This window comes from Besnoitia besnoiti, chromosome III (genome assembly GCF_002563875.1).
Source record: "Besnoitia besnoiti strain Bb-Ger1 chromosome III, whole genome shotgun sequence".
NCBI lineage: Eukaryota > Apicomplexa > Conoidasida > Eucoccidiorida > Sarcocystidae > Besnoitia > Besnoitia besnoiti.
In genome coordinates this window covers 591,195-612,112 of record NC_042358.1, presented here as the reverse complement: position 1 = coordinate 612,112, position 20,918 = coordinate 591,195, and the positions used below count along the sequence as shown (strand labels likewise).

The 20,918-nt window shown below is 58.1% G+C and overlaps 3 protein-coding genes across 3 annotated transcripts; 1 reads left to right on the top strand and 2 right to left on the bottom strand.

Moving 5' to 3' along the window:
• Window positions 1–377: 377 nt before the first annotated feature.
• BESB_044050 (MORN repeat-containing protein) lies at window positions 378–13,328 on the bottom strand (the record flags this gene model as incomplete). The annotated part of the gene is made up of 18 exons (XM_029362856.1): window positions 378–794; window positions 1,131–1,721; window positions 2,210–2,494; window positions 2,908–3,085; window positions 3,575–3,771; window positions 4,165–4,345; window positions 4,589–5,418; window positions 5,847–6,061; window positions 6,593–7,093; window positions 7,473–7,694; window positions 8,125–8,238; window positions 8,617–8,832; window positions 8,941–9,247; window positions 9,649–9,987; window positions 10,438–10,693; window positions 11,304–12,051; window positions 12,414–12,613; window positions 13,285–13,328. 18 exons carry the CDS (start codon window positions 13,326–13,328, stop codon window positions 378–380), a joined length of 5,841 nt encoding a protein of 1,946 aa, XP_029220222.1.
• A 1,634-nt stretch (window positions 13,329–14,962) lies between these two features.
• Window positions 14,963–18,440, top strand: BESB_044040 (uncharacterized protein; the record flags this gene model as incomplete). The annotated part of the gene is made up of 5 exons (XM_029362855.1): window positions 14,963–15,116; window positions 16,087–16,172; window positions 16,939–17,050; window positions 17,429–17,529; window positions 17,652–18,440. The coding sequence occupies 5 exons, from the start codon at window positions 14,963–14,965 to the stop codon at window positions 18,438–18,440; spliced, it is 1,242 nt and encodes a 413-aa protein (XP_029220221.1).
• Window positions 18,441–19,726: 1,286 nt separating this feature from the next.
• BESB_044030 (microneme protein MIC8) lies at window positions 19,727–20,722 on the bottom strand (the record flags this gene model as incomplete). The annotated part of the gene is made up of 1 exon (XM_029362854.1): window positions 19,727–20,722. One exon carries the CDS (start codon window positions 20,720–20,722, stop codon window positions 19,727–19,729), a length of 996 nt encoding a protein of 331 aa, XP_029220220.1.
• Window positions 20,723–20,918: the final 196 nt, after the last annotated feature.

Genomic DNA, 20,918 nt, shown 5'->3' with positions numbered 1-20,918 from the left:
TCCGCGGTGCATATGACCTAGTTACAAAAATATGCAATATAATTATATGTGGAGAGGAACGAGACGGGTTCGAGCAAGAATAGATCCATCCGAGGCCTTTGAATTGTTAGGCCAGACTGCGTGCTTTCGTGTTGGCAGGATTTCGGCTGTTTCCGCGCGTGTGTTGAGACGGCAGTTCGCTTCTCGCAGCGGATCCGTTCACAGCAGCTACCTTGCACTGTCCCGAGAGCGCTTTTCAACTTTGGGATACTCGGGGCACTCCGACAGCTCTCGAAGAAAGTTCCTCTCTTCGGTCCTCCGTCTCTCTTCGCCCTTCCCCCCTCGCAGCGACGTTGCAATGCGTTCGCCGCGCCGGAGAGTCTAGCGCAGAGAGAGACCTAGGCGCTCGAGCGCCAGAAGGAGCGACAGAGATGAAGAGGATACAAAAGGAACGCCGAGAACAGCACAGGCGAGCTTCTGTCTGCCTCAGCAGACCTCGGGCGCGACGCATCGGCGTCGCTGTCTCCTCTCGTCGCGGCCGCGCCTCCGCCCGCGTCCCCCCAGCGCTGCGCTGGCAGAACGCCATCGCCGCCACACTCGAGAGAGCCCAGACGTCGCTCGCTCGCTTCTTCATCTCGCTCGCTCGCTTCTTCATCGTCTGCGTGCTGCGCTTCCTCCTCTTCTCGAAGGAAAACCCCATATCGGAAGAACCCTCGCTGCTCGCCTCCGCCAGCGTCGGTCAAAACGCCTTCCCCGTGCGGACGCCCCTCGCGCCACTCGCCTTGATACCGCACGCCGGAGCTCGCGATGCACTCCTGACGAGAAAACGGAGACACATGCAGCGACGGCGTCTCTCAGACAGGCTCAGGGAGAGGCTCAGATGAACACGGCGACGCAGCAAAACAGCGAAACAAAGGAGAGCAGTTTTTCGAGTGATCTGGACGCGAGGTGGGAGAAAACGCGTCGACAACGTGCGAATTCTTCCTCTCTCTCCACACGCTATGGGCACTCATCGCTGCCTCACGAAAGCGATCGAGATCCCCTCGCTGCGAGGCCGCCTGCTTCCTGTCTGTGCGCTTCGACGTGGGCTGCGTCTCGCGCGAGCTCTGAGCTGCCTTCGATTTCCTTCTTCTTTTTCGTCGTCTCCTTACCCCTTCGCCGTGGCGCCGGCCGCGCTTCCACTGCCCATCGTAGGTCTCGCCCGTCGCCTTCAGCTTCGCGAGGCCTGCGCCGTGAGGGAGAATCATGTTGTTGAGTGTCTCTTCAAGCGCGCCTTCTTCCTTGGCTGGCTGCAAGTCGCCCGAGGCGCCCCCAGGCTGGTCTTCCGCCGGCTCGCGCTGCGCCTCGCCTGGGTCTCGCGACCCGCTCGCGTCCACGCCGCTCTGCGCGGCAACGGCGCGAGGAGGAAGGGGCGGGGGGACGCGGAGCGTCCCCACATACTTGTCTCCTGAAGGAAATGCAACGACCCACTCCGCGTCCGCCGCGGGCGCGTCGTCGCGCCAGACGCCCTCCACTGTCACGCACGCCGCGCTCTCTCCTCGCGCCGCGCCGACCTGCGGCGACTCTTCGTGGAGGTTGAGCGCGCGAAGCAGCCCCTCGAGTTCGGAAGACAAGCGAAAGACATGTGCCGGCGCCGAAAAGACCCCCGCGCCCTGCCGACGGCCGTCACGCCACTCGCCCTCGAACGCCGAGTCGTCTGCGTGCGTCATCGAACCCGTCCCGTGCGGCAGCAGCGTGTCCTCCTAGAGAACACACAATCGCGCGCAAGTGTTGCTTCACACGCATGTACACATACATCATCATTCGCACACACAAATATTCAAGCACACAAGTACATCTATAGCTGTGTATATGTGAAGGCTCACAGCTGTGGAAGCGCAGGTCAAGCGACGCGGCGGGTCACTCTCTGAAACAGCGCCACGGGTCTAAGGGGTATGTTGATTATGTGCATGCATGTCCATCAGCCACACACGCATATGCAAGCTCAGACACACAACGACTCGCCATCGTATTTCTGTCTCTTCCCATAATCATGTATACATATATGTATATACACGTATACACATATATATGTATATGTATATAGATACCTATATATATATATATATATATATATATATATATATATATATATATATATATATACTTATCCATGTATATCTATAGACATGTGCGTTTGCACGACGGAACTACTGTGTGGAACGGCACTTCTTTGGTCGCTTGAAATTACCTTGAGCGTGCCTGTATAGACGCGGCCGTCGCCGTAGACGCAGGTGAAAACGCCCTTTGGTTGGCCTGCATCCCACTCTCCGCAGAACGTCGCCTCGCAGCTCGCGTCGGCGCCCGAATGCGGAGTGGCTTTCGGCGACGCGCCGCCGCACGCCATGCGGAAGCCGCGTGAGAACTCGCCGCGCGCAGAGAAGGTCGGCAGGCGCAGCTTCCCAAGCCCATGAAATAGCCCCTCAGAGAACTCGCCTTCGTAGAAAATCCCCCCGACGCGCTCCACGTACGTCCCCTGCGAAACAGAGAGGAGAGATCCAAAATGGGACGACGACAATAAACCGCGTGAAACGTGGAGAAAGATAACCAGCGGACACAGACATCAACATCTATATATCTACATACACACGTATATATATGTACACATATGTATGTATGTGTCTATGCATGTGTATCTATGTAAGTATGTATATGTATATATATACATATATATATCGACAGCGTTTGCAGAAGGGGAAGAGAGAGACGTCGAGGAACCGACAAGACGCCAGCGAGGGCGCGGAGCAGAAGGGCGGCTAGGAAGAGCGAAAACGCAGAGAGACGCAACAGGGACGAAGCACTAGGTGCGAACAAACCGGCAGAGAGACCTGCACGCGCACGTGACTCCGGCAGCGCCACTCGGCACCAAGAGACTCGCCAGTCGCTTACCTTTCCGCTGTACTGGTTGTCTACAAAGCCGCCCCAGTAGCGCTCCGTGGAGGAATAAAGGTGACCCTCGCCGTGCTTCTTGTCCGCAGCCCACTGACCCGCGTACACGAACCCGACTTTGTCGTGCGTGAGGACTCCGTAGCCGTGCCGCTGATCGCGCCGCCACTCGCCCTCGTAGCTGAGAAAAAACCGGCGCGAAAAACGTCTTTTTGACACCAAAACCACAAAAAGAGACCCACACGCGTCGGGAGGGGGGGGGGCGTCTGGGCTTCGCTCGGAAAAAGATGGAGAGAGTGAAGGCGTGGATCCACCCGACAATGACGCCGAGCAAGCCTGAGGCGACAGATGCTGCGGCTTTGCAGCAGCTTTCGATTTTCTCATCTCGCACAAAATCCCCTTTCGCCTCGCCGCATCGAGCACCAGCTCGAGCCCAGAAAAGGCTCTGAAGAAGACGTGCTCACGGCTATCCCAGCCCCGCAAGGGTCAAGCTGAGAGAAAAAAGCAGGAAGACTCAAGAGGACCAAGAGAGGGAATGCAGAGAGAGAGGGAGAGAGAGCGAACGCCAGAGGCGAGGAACCTTTTCGCTGAAGCGAGACGGGGGCTTGCAAAGCAGAAAACACCCCCCACGACACTGAGGAGAAGGGCGCATGCGTGAGAAGGAGCCTACCGGAAGCCGTCGCGGCTCGAGTAGACTCCGTGCCCGTGTCGCATCGACTTGGAGAAATATCCTTCATAAACGTCGCGATCTGCGTAGACGAAGCGCGCGTAGCCTGCCTGCGGGGGGACTAAAGACACGGCTTCTTCCTCGCCCTGGGCTTCCGCCTCGGGACGCACCGTGGGCAGGCGGTGCTGCCTCAGCCAGACCTGAGAGAATCGAAACAAAGCCAACAAAAAAAAGACAAACGGACGTGAAGGCGACAGCATGCCCCAGAGGGCAAGCCGGCGTCAGGGATACCGTCGGTCGGCGCGACCACTGTCTCTACAGAAGAAAACGCGCGGACAACGCGAGCGGGGAGAGGAACGAAAGGGTTCGCGCAGCCGACGAAGGAGCGCAAGAAAAAGATATGGGCGGCGCGTCCTCTGCTGTCCTCTGCTCGCGAAAGACCGGCGCTCTGGCCTCTCGCTTCCTCCCGCCCCACCCAGCGCGCATCTGCTGACGCTGCGGCGGCGCCCAAGCAGGAAGAGCGACGTCGCGAGACCTACGAAGAAAAAGCTCGCAAGCTGCACTGGGCGCGTCGCCTCCGGGGGAGGCCTCACTTGGAAGTTGTGTGTGTCCGTCCAGGCGCACATCCAGCGCGGATTGAAGTCGCTGATGTCTCCGTCGTCGTCGGCATCGCGCAGAGTCTGCTCGCGTCCGCGCTCTCGCTCTGAAAGGCGCGCGAGCTCCGCGAGGAGCTGCGACGCGCTCCGCCGCGGGCCCGCGGCCACCGCCGCGCACCTGAGGAAGAATGCGAAAAAGCCAAAAAAATCGAGAAAAAAAACAAAACAAGGCGACGGCAGAGCGAGGCGACGGCAGATTCAGCACACACAGCGAGGAGGGTCCTGGCTCTCCTCAGCAGCGACAGCGAAGGCGAACAGCGGAGAAAGCAAACATCCCCCGAGCAAGAAACCGGCAGCGCGCATGCAGACACGAGGAGACGAGGTCTACATCGATGTTGTGGTTGTTTGCTTTCCTGCTCACCGACAGAGACGCTCGAGGTACTGGGTAAACGCCACGCGGACGCGGTCGGTGGAGGCTTCCCAGTCTGCGTCGGCGGTCGACGGCGCCTTGGCCCTGTCCGCCACTCTGTCTGCCGTTTTTCTTCTCGCAGTCGCCGCGGCGAGCGGAGACGCGCAAGGCGAAGTGGAAGCGGAGGACGTCGAGCTCCGCTTCCACAGCGCGCGGGAGGCCGCCGCGAGGGTCGCGGCGTTCGAGGGAACACCACGCGAGACGAACGCAGGCATCTGGGCAGACGCGCACGTGCCAGGCGTCACTTTCGGCGGAGCGAGGCTCTGGGCGCGTGACTCGGACGGCGGAGAGACCGCGCAGGGGGCGGCAGGCGCGAGAGCCGGTGCGGGCGGCGAAGCGTCGTGCTCGCGGGGTTCCAGAGGCGCGACAGGGTTCGCAGAGGGCGGCCCGAGGGCGGCGACGCCGTTTTTATGACCCGATCCCCCCAAGTCGAGTCCCGCTGTGAAGCTCTTCACTGCGCGCGAAAACTGCGAGAACGCGCCCGACGCTCGCCAGCCAGGCAGACCGCCGCGCTCGACTCTGTCGGCGCCGCGGTCGCCTGCCGACGGAGTCGCGGCCGCCGAGGAGCTAGACAGGGACGCCGCGGCGGCAGACTTGTACGCGAGAGGACTCGCCGCGCGAGAGACAGAGCTCGACGAGCCCGCCGCCTGCGGCTCCGCGGTCGCATGTCGCCGCGCGGAAGGCGAGAGAGAAAAAACTCTCTCCGTTTCCTTCCGCAGAGCCCGGCCGCGGCCTTCAGCCGCCGCGCCTGCAGAGGATTCTGGACTCGCGCGCGACTCTTCCTGCGGCGCCCCGCAAGACAGGAAACACAAAACGCACACGAAACTGCCCCTGAGAATCCTCGCACGAACCACGAGAGAGGGAAGCAGATCGCCCTTCGAAATGTGGAATTATCCTCGGATTAATCTGGAAAACTGCAAACCGACGACCCTCAAACGCGAGAGACAAGGCGAGAGAGCTGGGCGCCGAGGAAGAGAACAGAACGCGACCCCCGGATGGAGGCCCAGCAGAGACAGAGGAAGACACAGAAAGGGGGGAAGATAGAGATGGAGATATAGGCAGAGAGAGGAACACATAATATATGTAGAGGAAGATATATATGTAGAGGGCGGAAGTTATAAAGGGAAGAAGATAGAGAGAGACATACAAAGAGAGGAAGATAGATGAAGATAGAGACAGAGAATGCGAAGGTCATCTGCTCCGTGTTTACCTCTTGAGGCACCTCCGCGGCGCCGGGCTCCGTGGTCGCGCGCGCGCCCTCGAGCATCCAGTCTATCGGGTCGCGCGCAGGCTCCGCGTCCGCCAGGGGGGGTGAAGGCGTCGCAGCAGACAGAGGCGACGGCGAGGAGCAGAGAGAGAGCGGCGGTGAAGGAAAAGCGCCGGGGGAGGGAGGAAGCGGCGTAGAAACGACGCTCGACGCACTCGCTACGGCGACGAGGCAAAGAAGAAGAAAAACAGAGTGTGCGAGACGCGGCTCGAGCGAATAAATGCGAAACAGTGCGACGTGCTGAACGCTGCAGCAAGTCTTCCAGTCTAACTAGGACGCAAGTGTAAATATGTAGATGCATATATAAATATATATATATATATTTATATGTATATATGTATACATGTGTATATGAATAGATATATATGTGTACATGTAAATATGTGTATATAATTATATATAAATGTGTATATATGCATACGAATATATATTCATATGCATATATATAAATGTATATATGTATACACATGTATGTATATATATGTATATATATGTATATATATACATATATATGTATATATGCATGGATATGTGCACGCGTGCTGCTGGAGTGACCTCCACGGCAGGGAGAAGAAGTCGCGCGTCAGGAGCACCACCACAGGGAGAGAGAAATAAGTGCATGTGCGCGGCTCAAGTATGTTTCTCTCTCTCTTTCTCGCATGCTCGAGTATCTGCCTTGTTTTTCGTACCAGTCGATGACTTCTGTTTTCTGAGAAACGCAGGCCTTGCCGATGCGTGCGAGGCAGACAGCGAACCGAGTGCCTGCTGGAAGATCTCTCCCGCGTGGCGGCCGAAGGAGAACGAAGAGGAGGAAGAAGCGGCTGAGGCAGAGGCAGACGAAGAAGAGGAGGAAGAAGAAAAGGAAGAAGAAAGCGCGGAGGACGACGACGAGGCCGAAGACGCGGGCAGCACCTCTGGAGGAGGGATACCTGAAGTGCGAGAGGAGGCGAATGACGATTCTTTGGACACGGCGTCGCTGTTGTGGCGCACCAAGAGACTCTTCGCCCCGAAAGAAGAAGAAAGCACTGAGGACGACCCGGCAGCCACTGGGGCGGTGTGGCGGCGGTGAGAGGCAGACGCAAGCGCCTCAGGAAGCGACTGGGAAGAAAAAAGAACGTCGCGCGAACTCAGCGCGAGGCAGGGCCGCAGGGAAGCCACGGCAATGTCCACGGTAACCCGATCCAGATCGACTGCGAACACAAGAAAAAGGAATCGAGAAAACGTCGAAAACAGAGAAGGAAAGAAGGAAATCAGACCCCGGCTGCAGCGTCAGTGAGCTGGCACGCGATGAAACGTGGAACGGTGCCTGAGAAGAAAAGAGGAGCCTTGGTGCAATACACACGCTCTCAGACTGGCATGCATGCTGACAGTGTGACTCTCGAAAAGCGCGGAGACAGCTCGTCGTCGTCATTCGCTTGCAGAGCGATCCAGAAGTGCGCGTTTTTTTGCGCGTATTTGCGCGCTTGTCTGTCTCGCGTCTGCATCGGTCTTTTCTCAACCTGTTGGCAACTTGCAAAGAGAGCTTTCACAAACGCTTCGCAAAAAACGCATCCTCTTCAACTGCCTCACCAAGCACGTCTGGCCGCACGACGGGGTGTGTACGCACAGCCCAGTTGGAGGCGCCCACGAGGAAGCCGCGCTTTTGAATCAGGACGTCTTCGATGAGCGGCAGCGAGAGGAAGGGCGCCAGCACGAATCTCTGGTGGAAGACGTGAAAGGGAAAGCCGTAGAGCGTCCAGCGGTACTGAAGACTCCCAAATCCGTCGCTGTTGAATCCACAGGTGAGCGCGGCTGCAGGAGAAGGCACACCACCGCCACACACGCCAAATGCACTGAGGCACGCGCGCCGAGAAGTGAGCGACAAGGAGGCGCAAAACAACAAGCAGAGGAGACAACTGCGCCCCTTCCGCGCGCGCGAGACAGAAACAGACTCGCAGAAAAAACTAAGCGTGCACAGGTGGACTGGCGGTCCGGGGAGGGGGGAGGCGCTCCGACAGCGGTGAACCGAGTGACGCATCCGATCTGCGTCATGCGGAAAAAAAGGCTTCTCAGTCGAGAGTGGAATCTTCGGGGAGCACGCCAGGAGCGAAAAACGCTGGAGGCGCAAAGAGAAGAGTAAACGGAGAAAAAAACAAAGAGGGGAAAATCGCGGACCAGTAAAGAAGACGCGGACAGGTAGAAAGAGAAACACAACGCACGAACTGCACAGAAATTCGCTTGCCTGGAAAGAGCGAGAGGAAGGCGAGGACGGCAGAAGACGCTCGAGTCGGATTTTCAGAGAAGAAAAGGATTTTCCTCTCCAACAGAAACGCCTTCGCCAGCGTGAGCAGCAGCTCTGCGGGGAAACCAGAAACAAAAAACACGACTCTCTCAGGCGAGAGGCATTCCCTGCTGGCTTACGTACCCAAAACAAAGCGCTCTATGCCCTAGGCACATACAGCTGCATGCCTATATATTCATATATATATATATATATACATATATATATTCAACTAGGTAAGATGAAAAGATCGACACACAATCAGGCACACGCAGACAAGAAAACGTACGCAGAGAGGGAGACATGGCAGATCTCGAGGTAGAATGATCCTTTTGGGAACAAATAGGTACACAGCCTGGGCGCGCGAGGCATTCGCATTTACATATTTGAGGAATCTGTCTTCCCCAGAAACCGTTTAGTGCGGCAAGCCGCTGCGACGGCGTTGTGTGTTACCCGGGGGGAAGAGCAGAAAGAAAGGAAGGAGACTTCCTTCGAGGTTGAAAAACAACTCGGAGTAGCGCATCTGATCGAGGCGAACCCTGTTCACCTGCGCAGTCCACTCTAAGAGAAGGTCCTCCGCGACGGCGACGGCGACGTCTTCTGTCTTCGATTGACTCGCGCCTTCTCTGTCGCCCGACGCGTGCGGCGGCGGCGCGCACGCCTCCGCATCTCCCTTCGCAGACGTCGCAGCCGGGCTCGTTCCCTCGTCATCGCCGTTTGCAGCGCGCTTGGCGCCGACCCCCCCCGCGTCGCGCGGCGTCTCGCAAGCGGCTCCACGCGCTTCGTTCCCCTCACGCCGCGTGTCTTCGCGCTTGCTGCTAGACTGCCGGCGTCTCCTCTGCGCCTTTTCCAGGCGAGAGAAGGCCTTCTCGCTTTGCCGCGCCCGCGAGCCGCTGCGCGAGCTCCGCTCGAGCCTCAGCGCGCCGAGCGAGGAAGGAGACACCGGCGCAGGCGCCTGCAGACTTTGAAAGAATGCGGAGGCGACCGGGGCGAGCCGAAAGAGCAAACACCCCCAGAATGGCGCGCTGCTCACCACGCACACTGCGCCGCGCAGCCGCGAGCCTGGCGACGCACCCGGATAGATCTGCAGACAAGAAAACACCATTCACTTCGGGGTATCTGATACCTAGAACGAGAGACGCAAACAGAAGCGCCGAGACTCGCTTAGCCAGGGCGAGCCGCGCGCTGCGCGGAGTCACGCAAGACTCCAAGTGACTGCAGCCACACGCCTAAAAACCGTCCCACGCGTCATCCGCGAACGCCTCGCCCTCGCGACCTCGCTGAGAGGCGGCGCCTTGCCTCCACGGGCGTCGCTGAAAGAATTCACTGACCAAGGAACCCCACGACTCCATATAATTACAGGTATCGCTCTAGGGTTTAGGCGCCCGAGCCAAACAGCGCGAAGAAACCCAGATTAAAGAGGGGAGGGAGGGCCTCCGCGCGAGAAGACGCCGAGTTTCTGCACACGATCTCCTCGCCACTCACCGATCGCGCGTCGATGACGCTGTAGCACGAGAGGCCGAAGAGGCAGCAGTCGGGCGCGGGGAGGAGGAAAAAGACGGTTCCCTCGCGGCGGCCGTCCTGAGCGGCTTGGATTTTCGCCTGCGTCTCGGAGGCCGCCGCAGACTGCGAGGAAGAGGGTGAGGACGGCGCCCCGTCTGCGCCGTCCAGCGGCCCTTCGGGCGCCGAGACGTCTGGGAGCGCCAAGCGCGGTGCCCAGTCGCGGATAAGCGCCGCGTGCGCAGCAGACGCCGAGTTGGAAGAAGGAAAACAAGACGACGGAGACGCTGGAGCCGAGGGCGAGCCGCCACGCCGTGCTGGCTGCTGCGAGCGAAACACCAGAAACGCCGGCACTTCTCAACAAACATGCAGCGAGCCTCTCCCAGTTCCTCACAGCACGAGCACCCAAAAGAAAGGCATATTCCTCCGCAAAGACCTCGCTTATATATATACATACAAATATATATGTATCTATAGATATATTTGCACACATATTTACATATACATGTGTGAGCTCCGCGGGCCGCCGAGGCAGAGGAAGCTGACGAGGGCAGACGCGTCGCACCCCGAGGGCGAGGGAGGCGCTGCAACTCCAGTGGAGCTTCTCACGAAGACCGAGTGCCCCCTTTGTGCGCAAAGGCGAGACGAGAGTTCACAGGCGCGCCTGCCGCCCGTTCTGAGAGCTTGGCGTTCCAAATCTGTCTGCAAAAGAAGCAGAGAATGCTCGCAGCTCTCCGCTGGCGGTTTCGTTCTCTCTCTGCGCGGCTGTGGTACCTCGAGGCGCATGCAGCGACTGGTCGAGGGTCGTCCGGTGCTGCCTCGGCGGCTGTCTGAGCCTCGTTTGGCGCAGGAGCCGGCTGAAGAAAATCTTGAATCTGTTCCCCTCCTCTCTGCGCTGGCGTGACGCAGCGTGGGAAGGCAACGCTCGCCGCGGCTCGCCTTCTCCCCCGCGTCTGCGCAGCTGTCCGATATCTGGTGAAACAGGCGAATCTCCGCGCCCCTCGCCGGGTGCTCAACAACGACCAAAATGCTGAAAAAAGGAAAACGAGATCTGAGCCGCGACGCTGCTCCAGTCGCGAAAGAGAGGTAGCAACTGCGGACGAAGCAGGGCAACACGCTTCGCGTGCACAACCCGAAGCACAGACGCCTGCGAGCCCATACGCGTTCAATCACATCTCTCTATCAGTCAGTCGATATTTATGTATCTATCTACCACATCTACCTACCGGTATCTATCTATCTATCTACTGCAGTATCTGTCTATCTAACTATCCATCTATATCAATCTGTCTACATAGCTGTTTGTCTGTATCCGTATCTCTCTCTCCTTATATCTCCTTCGATGTATATACAGGCTTCCAAGCGCCTACACACACCACTTTGCCCGCCTGCAGAGCCACCGGCTGTGTGGTGAGAACTTGGCGCAGAAACGAGCTGAGGCTAGGGACTGACGCCTTCGAGGCTGCGCTAACCTGCGGCAAGCCTGAGTGCGATGCTAGCCGCAGAGTTTCTCGCGAAGCCCGATTTCGCTCTGCGTCGTCTGGGCTCCATTCTCCCCGCCCCTCCCCCCCCCCCCCCCCGCGCCCCTCCCCGCTGCGACTTAGAACCTGAGCCGGCTCGAACTCAGACTCGAGCCTCACCAGACGACCGGGAGTCCTTGGTGTGCGGCGCCAAATGTGGCGGAACTTTCTTCTTTCAGAAGATGCGTGGAGTTGTGCCAGGCCCCCAGTCTTTCAGCCTCGTCTTCCGCTGCTTGCTCGCCTCGTGTGTCGCCTTTGCCTACCGCGCCTCGCCTGCAGCGCTCGGGGTTCGCGGCGTGCCCTTCTGTCGCGCGCGCGTCCTCTCGGCCACTCTGTGGAGACTCCGCGACGGCGGGCTCTCCGCGGGCCTTCGTCCCAGCGCCTGCGAGAGGCCGCAGCCGTTCGGCGTGTCTGGCCGCAGGCGGCGCGCGAGCGGCGTCTGCAGCCGGCGCCTCAGACCCGGGGCTGCTCGCCTCTGCCGGCCGTGGCTCCGGCGTCTCCGGCGCTGCGGCTCCGCTCCACGCGCGCCGCCAGCATCCCTGACGGCCTGCCTCGCGCCCGCCGATCTCCCCATCGTCCCCGGGAACGCCCGCCCTTCGACTGCTGCCACGAGGCGCCGCGGATGAGGCTTGCGCCTCCGCCGTGCTCTCGGTTTCGGCGCCGCGCGGGGGGCGGCGAGGTGCGGCGGGCAGGTCGCCAGAGGTCGCGCACAGGGACTGCGACAAGGAAAACGACGCGGACAGCGGAGCGAAGGAGGAAAAACTCGCCGACGGACGCCCGACGCGGAGCGTGAGCTGTGTGGACAAGCCGAGCGACTCGTCGCCCGAGCCAGACTCCGAGGAGCACCCGTCCTCGATCGCAAAGACATCTGCGTAACGGAACAGAAAGAAAAACGAAAAGAACCGCCACATCGCTGGTCTCCGCGCGACCTCCTCACTGCCGCGACGAAGAACGTGCAGGAAACGAGACAGCGCAAACCCCGAAGACGCGGACGCCCCGATATGCGAATCCAGACGCAGAAGAGACGTAAAGAAAGCTTTCTTAAGCGCGCCATGACGGAGGCCTCCCCCCTAGAGAACGACAGAGACAGACAGCCTCGAGGCACGCGAGACCGTCTTCAAAGCTGCCGCCTACCCGAACTCCCGATAGAGGTTTCTCTTTGCGTCTGGCGTTCGCGTTGGTCGCCGGAAAGGCTCTTTACAAGGCATTCAGAGATTCGTGCGGAATTACCTCTTGGCTCATTTAGAGCGTCGGCACCCGAAAAGTCTAAAGGCTCCCCGCAGGCGTCGTCTGCGTACACCGCGGGGACGCCGAACGAAGAATGAAGGAAGTCGCCTTCCTCGCTCTGCGCCTGAAAGGCCGAAACGTTGCGGCTTTCGTCTGCAGACACTGAAGAACTGAATCTGTCCTCTCTCGGGTCGCTTCGATCCCTAAAAAATGCGCGGAACGAACGCGAAACCAGAAGTCCGCAGACGTAAATCCAGTGAGGAAAGGCATGGTCGGCATACATCCACTGCGCTCGAGACGCGAGAAGAGAGGGGAAAATCCCACCAAAGACCCCTAAATACATATATATATTCACATACATATTTATATGAATATACACATATACATATAGATACATACATATCCATATGTATATGTGTGACTATTCACACATATACATATAGACTGGTAGTGCAGATGCAGAACGGGTCGCGCATGCATCGGGCGCCGCGCAGGGAAAACGCCGAGTCTCGTTTCGAGGATACGACTAGCGCTGCCACAGTCAGTGACTGTGGAGGCCGAAAGGGACACAGAGGAGGAAGAACGGCAGGGGTTTTTTTCTGCACGTCCTCTGCGGATGCCGTGAGCCACGAGGTGCGCACTGAGGAGCCACGCACTCGCGCTGGAGAAGATGCACCCCGGAGAGAGACCCCCAGAGACCTCAATGCGGCTGCAGCTTTCCGTCTGCCGTCTCAGTGCGACTCGCGGAAACCGCACAGAGAGAAGTCCGCACAAAGCTGTCCCACGAGAGATGAGGCGCCTCTAGACCAGACGCCGCGGCAGCTTGTTAAAGAAGGATAAGAACCGCGAGACGCAGCGGAGGTGTGTGACTCACGAGAGAAAGGAGTCCCGCCGGGAGGACTCTCGCCCCCCAACCATCTTGGAAAAACGTGGAGACTTTCGTCGCGACGGCGACCGCTCGAGAGCCGCGCGGAGACGACGCGAGTGGAGTCGCCGCAGCCCCGGCGCGAAGCAGATCTGAGTGAGGAATCACCGCGCGTGGAGAACAAGTGGAAGCGCGACGACGAGGGCGACGGCGTGAGGACGCGGAAGTTGAGACGAAGGCGCGTAGCGCTAGGCGCGACCCGAGAGAACCGCAGCAACGTGGATAGATGTGAAGCTCCAAGAAGCTGCCTCCAGCCATGACAGCCCTCAGGGGCATACAAAGGGCGAGAGAAGAGAGACAGCGAGCACGAGGAGACAGCGTCGACATGCGTCATCTCTGCTGCATTCGCCGGCGGAAATGACGCAGCGAGAGAGGGAGAGAATGAGTGTTTCCGCGGACACGCATCGCGAGTTAGAGGGAGTCTAGGCACGGACAGAGACGTCCAATTACAGCGTGTGAGACGAGTGAGAGGCGACGGCTGCTTTGTCACTCGAAGATGGCAGCCACGCCTGTGAGGCAGGAACCGAAGCGGAGCCCGGCGTGCTGGCTGACAGTCCTGCTCAGACGAGTCAACCAAACGAAGGAGACGGCGACCGTGAGCTCACGAGGCGTTGAAGAAGAGAACAAGCGAAAGAGCGAAGGAAGGGATGGAAACTTGCCGACTGAAAACGAGGCACAAGGCGATCGAGTGCCAGGGCAGCGTGGCATACGCGAGAGTTCGCTTGTCGACACTCTTCGCAAAGCAGAGTGAGGAGGACGAAGAGATCAAAGCAAGAGGGAAACTGCAGTAAAGACAAAAACGCCGTGGCACGGAGATAAACTTTGCACGGCACAGGTGTCCGCGAGCCCCTGCCGCGCATGGCTCAAGGCGTGACCACGGCGCGAGCCGCGTCCGCAGAAAAAAGCACGAGGACTCGAGAAGAAAAGAAGCGCTGAACGAAAAATCGGGCATGCTGCAGCAACAAGCGGAAAGGCGCCGCGAAACCGACGAACCACCTCGTGCGAAATCTCGCAAAGCGAGCTTGCTGTATCTCTCCCGGCCGCCTCAAGGTTTACTCGCGGCCGCTGCGCCGGACGAGGACGAAAAAAGCGGTAGTGGAGGCCTCAAAGCTTCTCTGGAAACAGGCGCGGAGGCAAAGCATCTGGGGCAAGGATGTCTCAAGCACAACTGTCTGTTTGAATCGCAGTTTTCAAAGGCTTTCGCTCACTCGCTGGGTAGTCTGCGTAAAGCTGGAGCTTGCGGTGACTCTGCGACAGTGGCGCAAGGGACGCTGGAGAATTTTCGCTTCCTCGATTTTGAACCGCTCGTCCATCAAAAACTCACGTTTCCCCCTCTAAAGGAAGTCTAACCCACTGTCGGTCGCTCATTTCGCCTCACTTTCACTGCTGGGATTGGGCTTTTAAACATGAGAGCTGCAGCGGTATCAAAGGTCACCAGGAATCTCGCGTTCGCGCGGCGCTACGACTCAGCAAACTCTGTAAGTCGCGAGCGCTAAACTGTCTCGCATGAAGGGGCTCCTTCTCAGTCTCAACGTGTTGAAGAGAAAACCGCGTCGGTAACCAAGAGTTTGGAAGGTGCCTTGCAGTGGAACGGAGAGCAAGTCCCGCTTTTCCAGTCCAAGGATCCATGGAGGCTGAGAACGTGAAAGCCGCTAAGGGTGACCGCCCGACGAGTCTCGAACCCGGCGCCCTACGCCCGACAGCGCAGACGTGCCACTCGACAGGTGTGGTGCTCTTCCTTCTTGCGAGGGACAGCTCAGGAACCCTGAAGGATTTAGACTGTAAGCTTTTCTCGGCTTGCCGTGCTTGCGTACACACGCACGACGCACACGCCTCCCGACATGGCACAACGACGGGGACGAAAGGATGCCTCCATATCCGCTTTCCCTGCATGTTTCAGGGCGTTCACTGCCACTGCATGTGTCCTCCTGGCTCTACCTCGAACTGAATGTAAATATACATGGACAACAAGAAGTCGCAAGCGAACGACGCAGTGGCTCGACATATCCAGTTATCCAGTGAAGCGCCCGCGTGCGATGACCTCCCTGCACAGCTTTTTCACTGGCGTCCGAGCTGGAATAACCGTCTGTGCAAGAGAGACCTTGCAGCATCTAACCGGGAAAACGCACCATGAGGTATGAGCCGTCTGCGTGTGCCAGCGCTGACACCCGGTTTCACCGGAACGGCCGCCGCAGACACGGGAGTGAGAAAGGTTGTGACACTTAGGGGATAACTCGATAATAACGCACCGGCGCTCCTGCAGCCGTTCAGAGACAGGCCTGCGCTGGGCCGTAGGGGAAGCTTTTTGCGCTCCTCGAGTATGAGCGTCAGGGAAAAGAGGTGATGAGCTACTCTGCGTGCGCTGTTGCAACACTCTCTGGCCATGTAGGACAGTTTCAAGGTCTGAATCAATAGCAACTCGTAACATACTCCCAGAAAAAGGTAGTTGGTATAGTCGGCCGGAGCCACACTATGCCAAGGGCATAAGCCCGCAACGTGAATGCCCCTTGTCTGTCTTGTGCTTCGTCCTCGACAGCCGGTTCGCGGCTCGAGGCTGTTCGGACTGAAGTGCCGCGAGGGCTACCACAAGATACAGCCCCTTCACACTTGCACTCCTTCAAATATCACCATACCCTATCATATTGCTGCGTCGCAGTCTCGCGTTGCGCTGCCGACAGATTGGCGTTCGACAGACTCTTTCTTCTGTATGGGCATGCACATTCGAGCCTCGACGTCACTACGCTATTCTAGGCCCGCGTTCGACGCCCCGAAAAGTGCCGTTGACAGCCGACGGCCCCTGGCTTCACAATTGCATGAGTCACTGTTGCCATTGGTCGGTAGGAGCTGCCAGCGTCTCAGATTTGCTGATGTGCATCATGCAGCGGTGTAGCCAATACCACCGTGGCAGTAATGGTGACGAAGGCTCAGCGAATGCACGTTCAGTATGGTGAGCTGGTTGACAGACGCTCATTTGACGGGGGGAAGGCGCAACACTTCAGAACTGGTGAGCGACTGTGCTGACGGCGTCTCATTTTCCCTCCCTGCAAGCGTCAGGTAGGCTACGAGGGCGACTGATCTGCTACATCTGCTCATGAAGTGCAGCTACAGGACTTCTCCATCCACTCTAGCGCCTTCGCCTCGACGGTTTCGGACACTACCACTTGTATTGTGCAGCTCCGCGTCCTCATCAATCCGGGCAGTGGCGATCCTTTCCGGTGCCCGCAGAAGTGGCAAAGAGATGGATAGTTCGTACACGGAGCCACGCGGATACTCCTCCTCCGGTGTTCAGCCAAAACAAAACAAATGCTGCCAATACTCTATCGTGGAATTGCAATATTTCGTCACGCGGAACCCGAAGGTTTCATCCGCGTGGATCTGATCTAGATTGAAAGTCTGTCAGTGCCCTGCCCGTTTTCTCAGCGTCTTTCTGCTTCGGCAAGCTCGCGATCGGCCCCCGTGTGGTCGGTTCTAAAACCACTCCTGCCATTTCTACGCTCGTCTGCTTCCATAACCCGAAACAAAAGCTCTACTACGCCTCGACTCTGGCGGCGCCCGTCTAGACTCTCTTCGACACAGCCCGCTGTTTACCCGTGCGGTGTGCAGGGGGAGGCAGTCCAAATCCTGCAGAGGCAAAGTATCAAAGGTCTAACTCGAGCATGCCAAACGAGGAAAACTCTTCACAATCTCCTCCGGTTAGCCGGCAGCCCATATGTTGGTGAGTCGGAAGTCAACTAAAGAGGGACGCGGGCTAGCTTATGTTCAGAAAGGCGCGCCGCGCCTCCTCTGCCGACGTACCGATTTCTGGCTCGCGCTGACCAGTGGTGCAAGCATCGGCGTGACCAGCCAGCAGGCGCTGAACCCCCTTCTCCCGGGGCAGCAGTTTTTAATTTTTCCGCCACTTGCAGTCGGGATTTCTCACAACACGGCCAGATCAACAAGGTACGTGCACATTCGGGTGCGACTCGGCACGCTTGAGGACTATGGCGGATCTAGATCGGTTCGCTGATTGCCAGTTGTAGGCTGAAGCTCAAGCTTAAGAGGAACGGCGAGTCACGGCCACAAGTGCTTGATGCATCTCTGCTTGTGCCTTCAGACCCCGAGTCCTTTCAGAAGATGAAAGCCTTCTTCAGACTGGTTTTGATTCTTGGCCTCTTGGCCGTGGCTACCAGAGCCGTCGCACAAGATGCTGAAGAGGTCAGTCGACCACAGCGACCGCTGTGTGACGCGGGGGATAGGGAGGGGTGCCGCAAGTACAGCCTGTCAGAACGAGGCCGTCCGTACTTGCATCAACGCCACTGCCTTGATTTTTCGTGCAGGTTGAGTTAAAGAATGAAGGAGACGAAGGCAGCGACCCGCTAGACGTTGCACCGGAGTCCGAGGACGCTGATGATGGTGAAGACCACGCAGACGACCCGCAGGAGGAGGGAGAAAACGAGGACGACGGTGATGATGGTGAAGACCACGCAGACGACCCGCAGGAGGAGGGAGAAAACGAGGACGACGGTGATGATGGTGACAGCGCCGAGAAGGAAGATAGTCAGGATGACGATAAGGAAGAATATAAAGAGGACGACAAGGATGCAGCAGATGAAGATAAAGAGGACGACAAGGATACAGCAGATGAAGATAAAGAGGACGACACTGATGCAGATGAAGGCAAAGAGGACGATGAGGAGGCGGATGAAGATGACAGCCAAGAGGGTGATAAAGATGACCAGGACGATTCGCGGCCCTTGCTTGGCGTGCCCATCATAGAGTGCGACTGCGAGACGAATCGCCTACGCACAACAGGTGCGCCGTGCTCATGTGAAGGCCTCTTCAGGGAAGCCGTGCACAGCAGCCTCGAGCCGTCCCAAGGACTCCATGGAGTCGTCCTCGGGCAACATCCGGCGAGTGGCCTCTTCAGACAAAGCGTCTCCGGTCGACAGCGACTTCTAGGGATTGGCATCGGGTTCGGCCGGGGATACGGCTCCGGTTGGGGCTATCCTGGCTACGGGTATCCTGGCTACGGCTACGGCTACGGCTACCCCGGCTATGGCTACGGCTACCCTGGCTACGGCTGGGGCGGCTACGGCCCTGGCGTTGGTTTCGGCATCTATTTCTAAGTGGTGGAGCGTGGGTATGGGTGCGTCTACTAGGCTGGCCTGCCGCAAAACCCAGGGGGGTCAACGCGCCCCTGCACCAGTGTTTGCTTTGTTCCTCGCCACTTTTAACGAACCTTGTCTGTAGAGAAAAGGCTTCGGCGTCGAGTACATGGTGCTGCCAACGCCTCTAGCCAGCTCTGGCTCGCGTTTACGTTGACTACGTGTTGCAGAAGCAGCCACGGGCTGCTTCTGCAATCTCATGTCAGCTCCGAGAGCGAAAATCCCACCTTTATCAGGCGAGCGTGATTACCGTATCACGCTGGATAGGCACTTCGCCATAGTATGCTAGAGCAAGCCTGCGCTGTCTGCAAAAAATATCGACCTAATTTAGGCGTAAGGCTAGCCGTTCGGCCTAATAGTTCACTTTCCTCTGCATTCGCAGTCAAAACACACATGCAAGGAAACACGCCACCAACCTTGCGCTCTGTCCATTCGACTTGCTGGATGGACTGCACCGAGCCAGATGATCGCCAACGGTGCCGTTCGTCGTTGCGAACCGCCGTCGGGTAACCACCAACGGCGACAGTACTGTGTATCTGCGTCAACGCACCTTCCGCGAACATGTGGGGGAGAGCCAGGGCCGGAGCCTCTGCAGAAAGAGAAGAATTATTAACGGAGTCGTGCACCGACGAGTCGGCGCACGTTTTTCGGTGTTGATAGTCGGTCATTGCTGAGCATGCAGGCTCTTGACACGCATGTTGAAATCGACACAGTACGTGGCCTGCGGGGCACAGCACTTTCGTACCGGGACGCCAAGTTCTTCACAAGACGATGCTCTGACTCAGAGCTGTTCGATTGAAGGGGACATCAACAGGAACCAGAGAGATCACCCAAATAAGCTGCCTCACGCTTAGGCACGACGCTAATCAATACATGGCTATCAGGGGCCTAAACAAATTCCGAATCAAAATGCTCATACCACCTTTGCGGAAAGCAACGTTTGCCGGCGCCAGGCACCAACTAAAGCACATGACACATGACTGGAGGATGCGCCATACATCGAAGGTCCTACTCCACGAGGGTCTTTCCTGCGTGCAAGTTCTGGTTGGAACAACTTCGCTGGCCTTTGCGATCTCTTACCTCGTGCGCAAATTCACCTGGACGATGTCACCGACGAGTCACACTGAAGAAACTCGTCATCCTTAGGCTTCAGTATTTTCCAGAGCTTGACAGGACCATATGTCGTCCTGCGCCGGAGAGGGGGAACAGTGAGGGCTCTTGGGGCCATATATGCCATCCCCACTCCACTATGACAATCGATGGTAGCATCTCGGCTTCCCTCCTCGATAGACTTTCATGGTTCCCGAGGGGCATACGCACGTGTATCCGCCCCCTAGGGCTTTCGGCCGGCATGTACCCCAAACGCACGGATTTCCGCTACACGGGTCTCGAGAACACACTGCGAATCCTCCGCTTGGATTGGCTGGGTCGGCCGTTTGAGTCATGGTATATCCAGGAAGGCATTCACACCGGTACCCGTGAGCCGCACGCAGATCATCGACGCACCTTCCGTCCCCGCAGTTTTTTCCATACACAGAACAGGGGGTCCTTGTGCATAGAGACCCGTCAGGTCCAGGAAGAGCAAAGTAGCCCGGCGGGCACTTGCAGCGGTAACCATTGCGCGCCTCCTCGTCCTCTACGCAGTCTCCAACTCCACACTTTCTGCCAAACACACGGCAAGCCCGCTCCGCACATACGGGCCCCGACGCGCCTACTTTACTCACGTAGCCCGATGGACAGGAGCACCTGTAACCACTGCTTTCGGATGCATCATCGATGCAAGAGCCGACTCCACAGCTCTTTCCAAACTTCGTGCACGCCGTCGGATCGCATGTAGGCCCCGCTTTCCCCTTGGCGAGCAAGTATCCACGTGGGCACTTGCACGTGTACCCGTGACTCTGGGACAAATCATTCACGCACGATCCGACTCCACAGTTCTCTCCATACTTGCTGCACGGGGTCGGCTCGCATGTAGGCCCCGAGTTCCCCTTGACGGACATGAATCCGGGCGGGCACTTGCACTGGTAGCTCTGGGTGTCGCTTGCGTCATCTATGCACGTTCCGACGCCACAGTTTTTTCCGAATTTGCCGCACGCAGTCAGCTCACATCTAGCCTCGCCGCCAGGCCCTTTTTCGAGGGTGTGTCCCTGCGGGCACTTACAACTATACCCTTTGACCGCCGCGCTGTCAGCCTGGCATGTGCCTGGCTTACAGTTGGCTCCGAATTCAACGCAAGGCAACATTGAACAGCGAGGCCCTTTCGGTCCTGAGTCGAGGAAGTAATTCTGGGGACAGTTACACCGGTAACCCTCGTACGTACCCATGTCCTCGATACAGTCCCCCACACCACATTCAGAGCCAATCAGAGGGCACATCTTCCTTGTGCAGTAAACCCCTAGGCTGTCTCTCGCGACGTAGTGGTCCGAGGGACAGCGACAG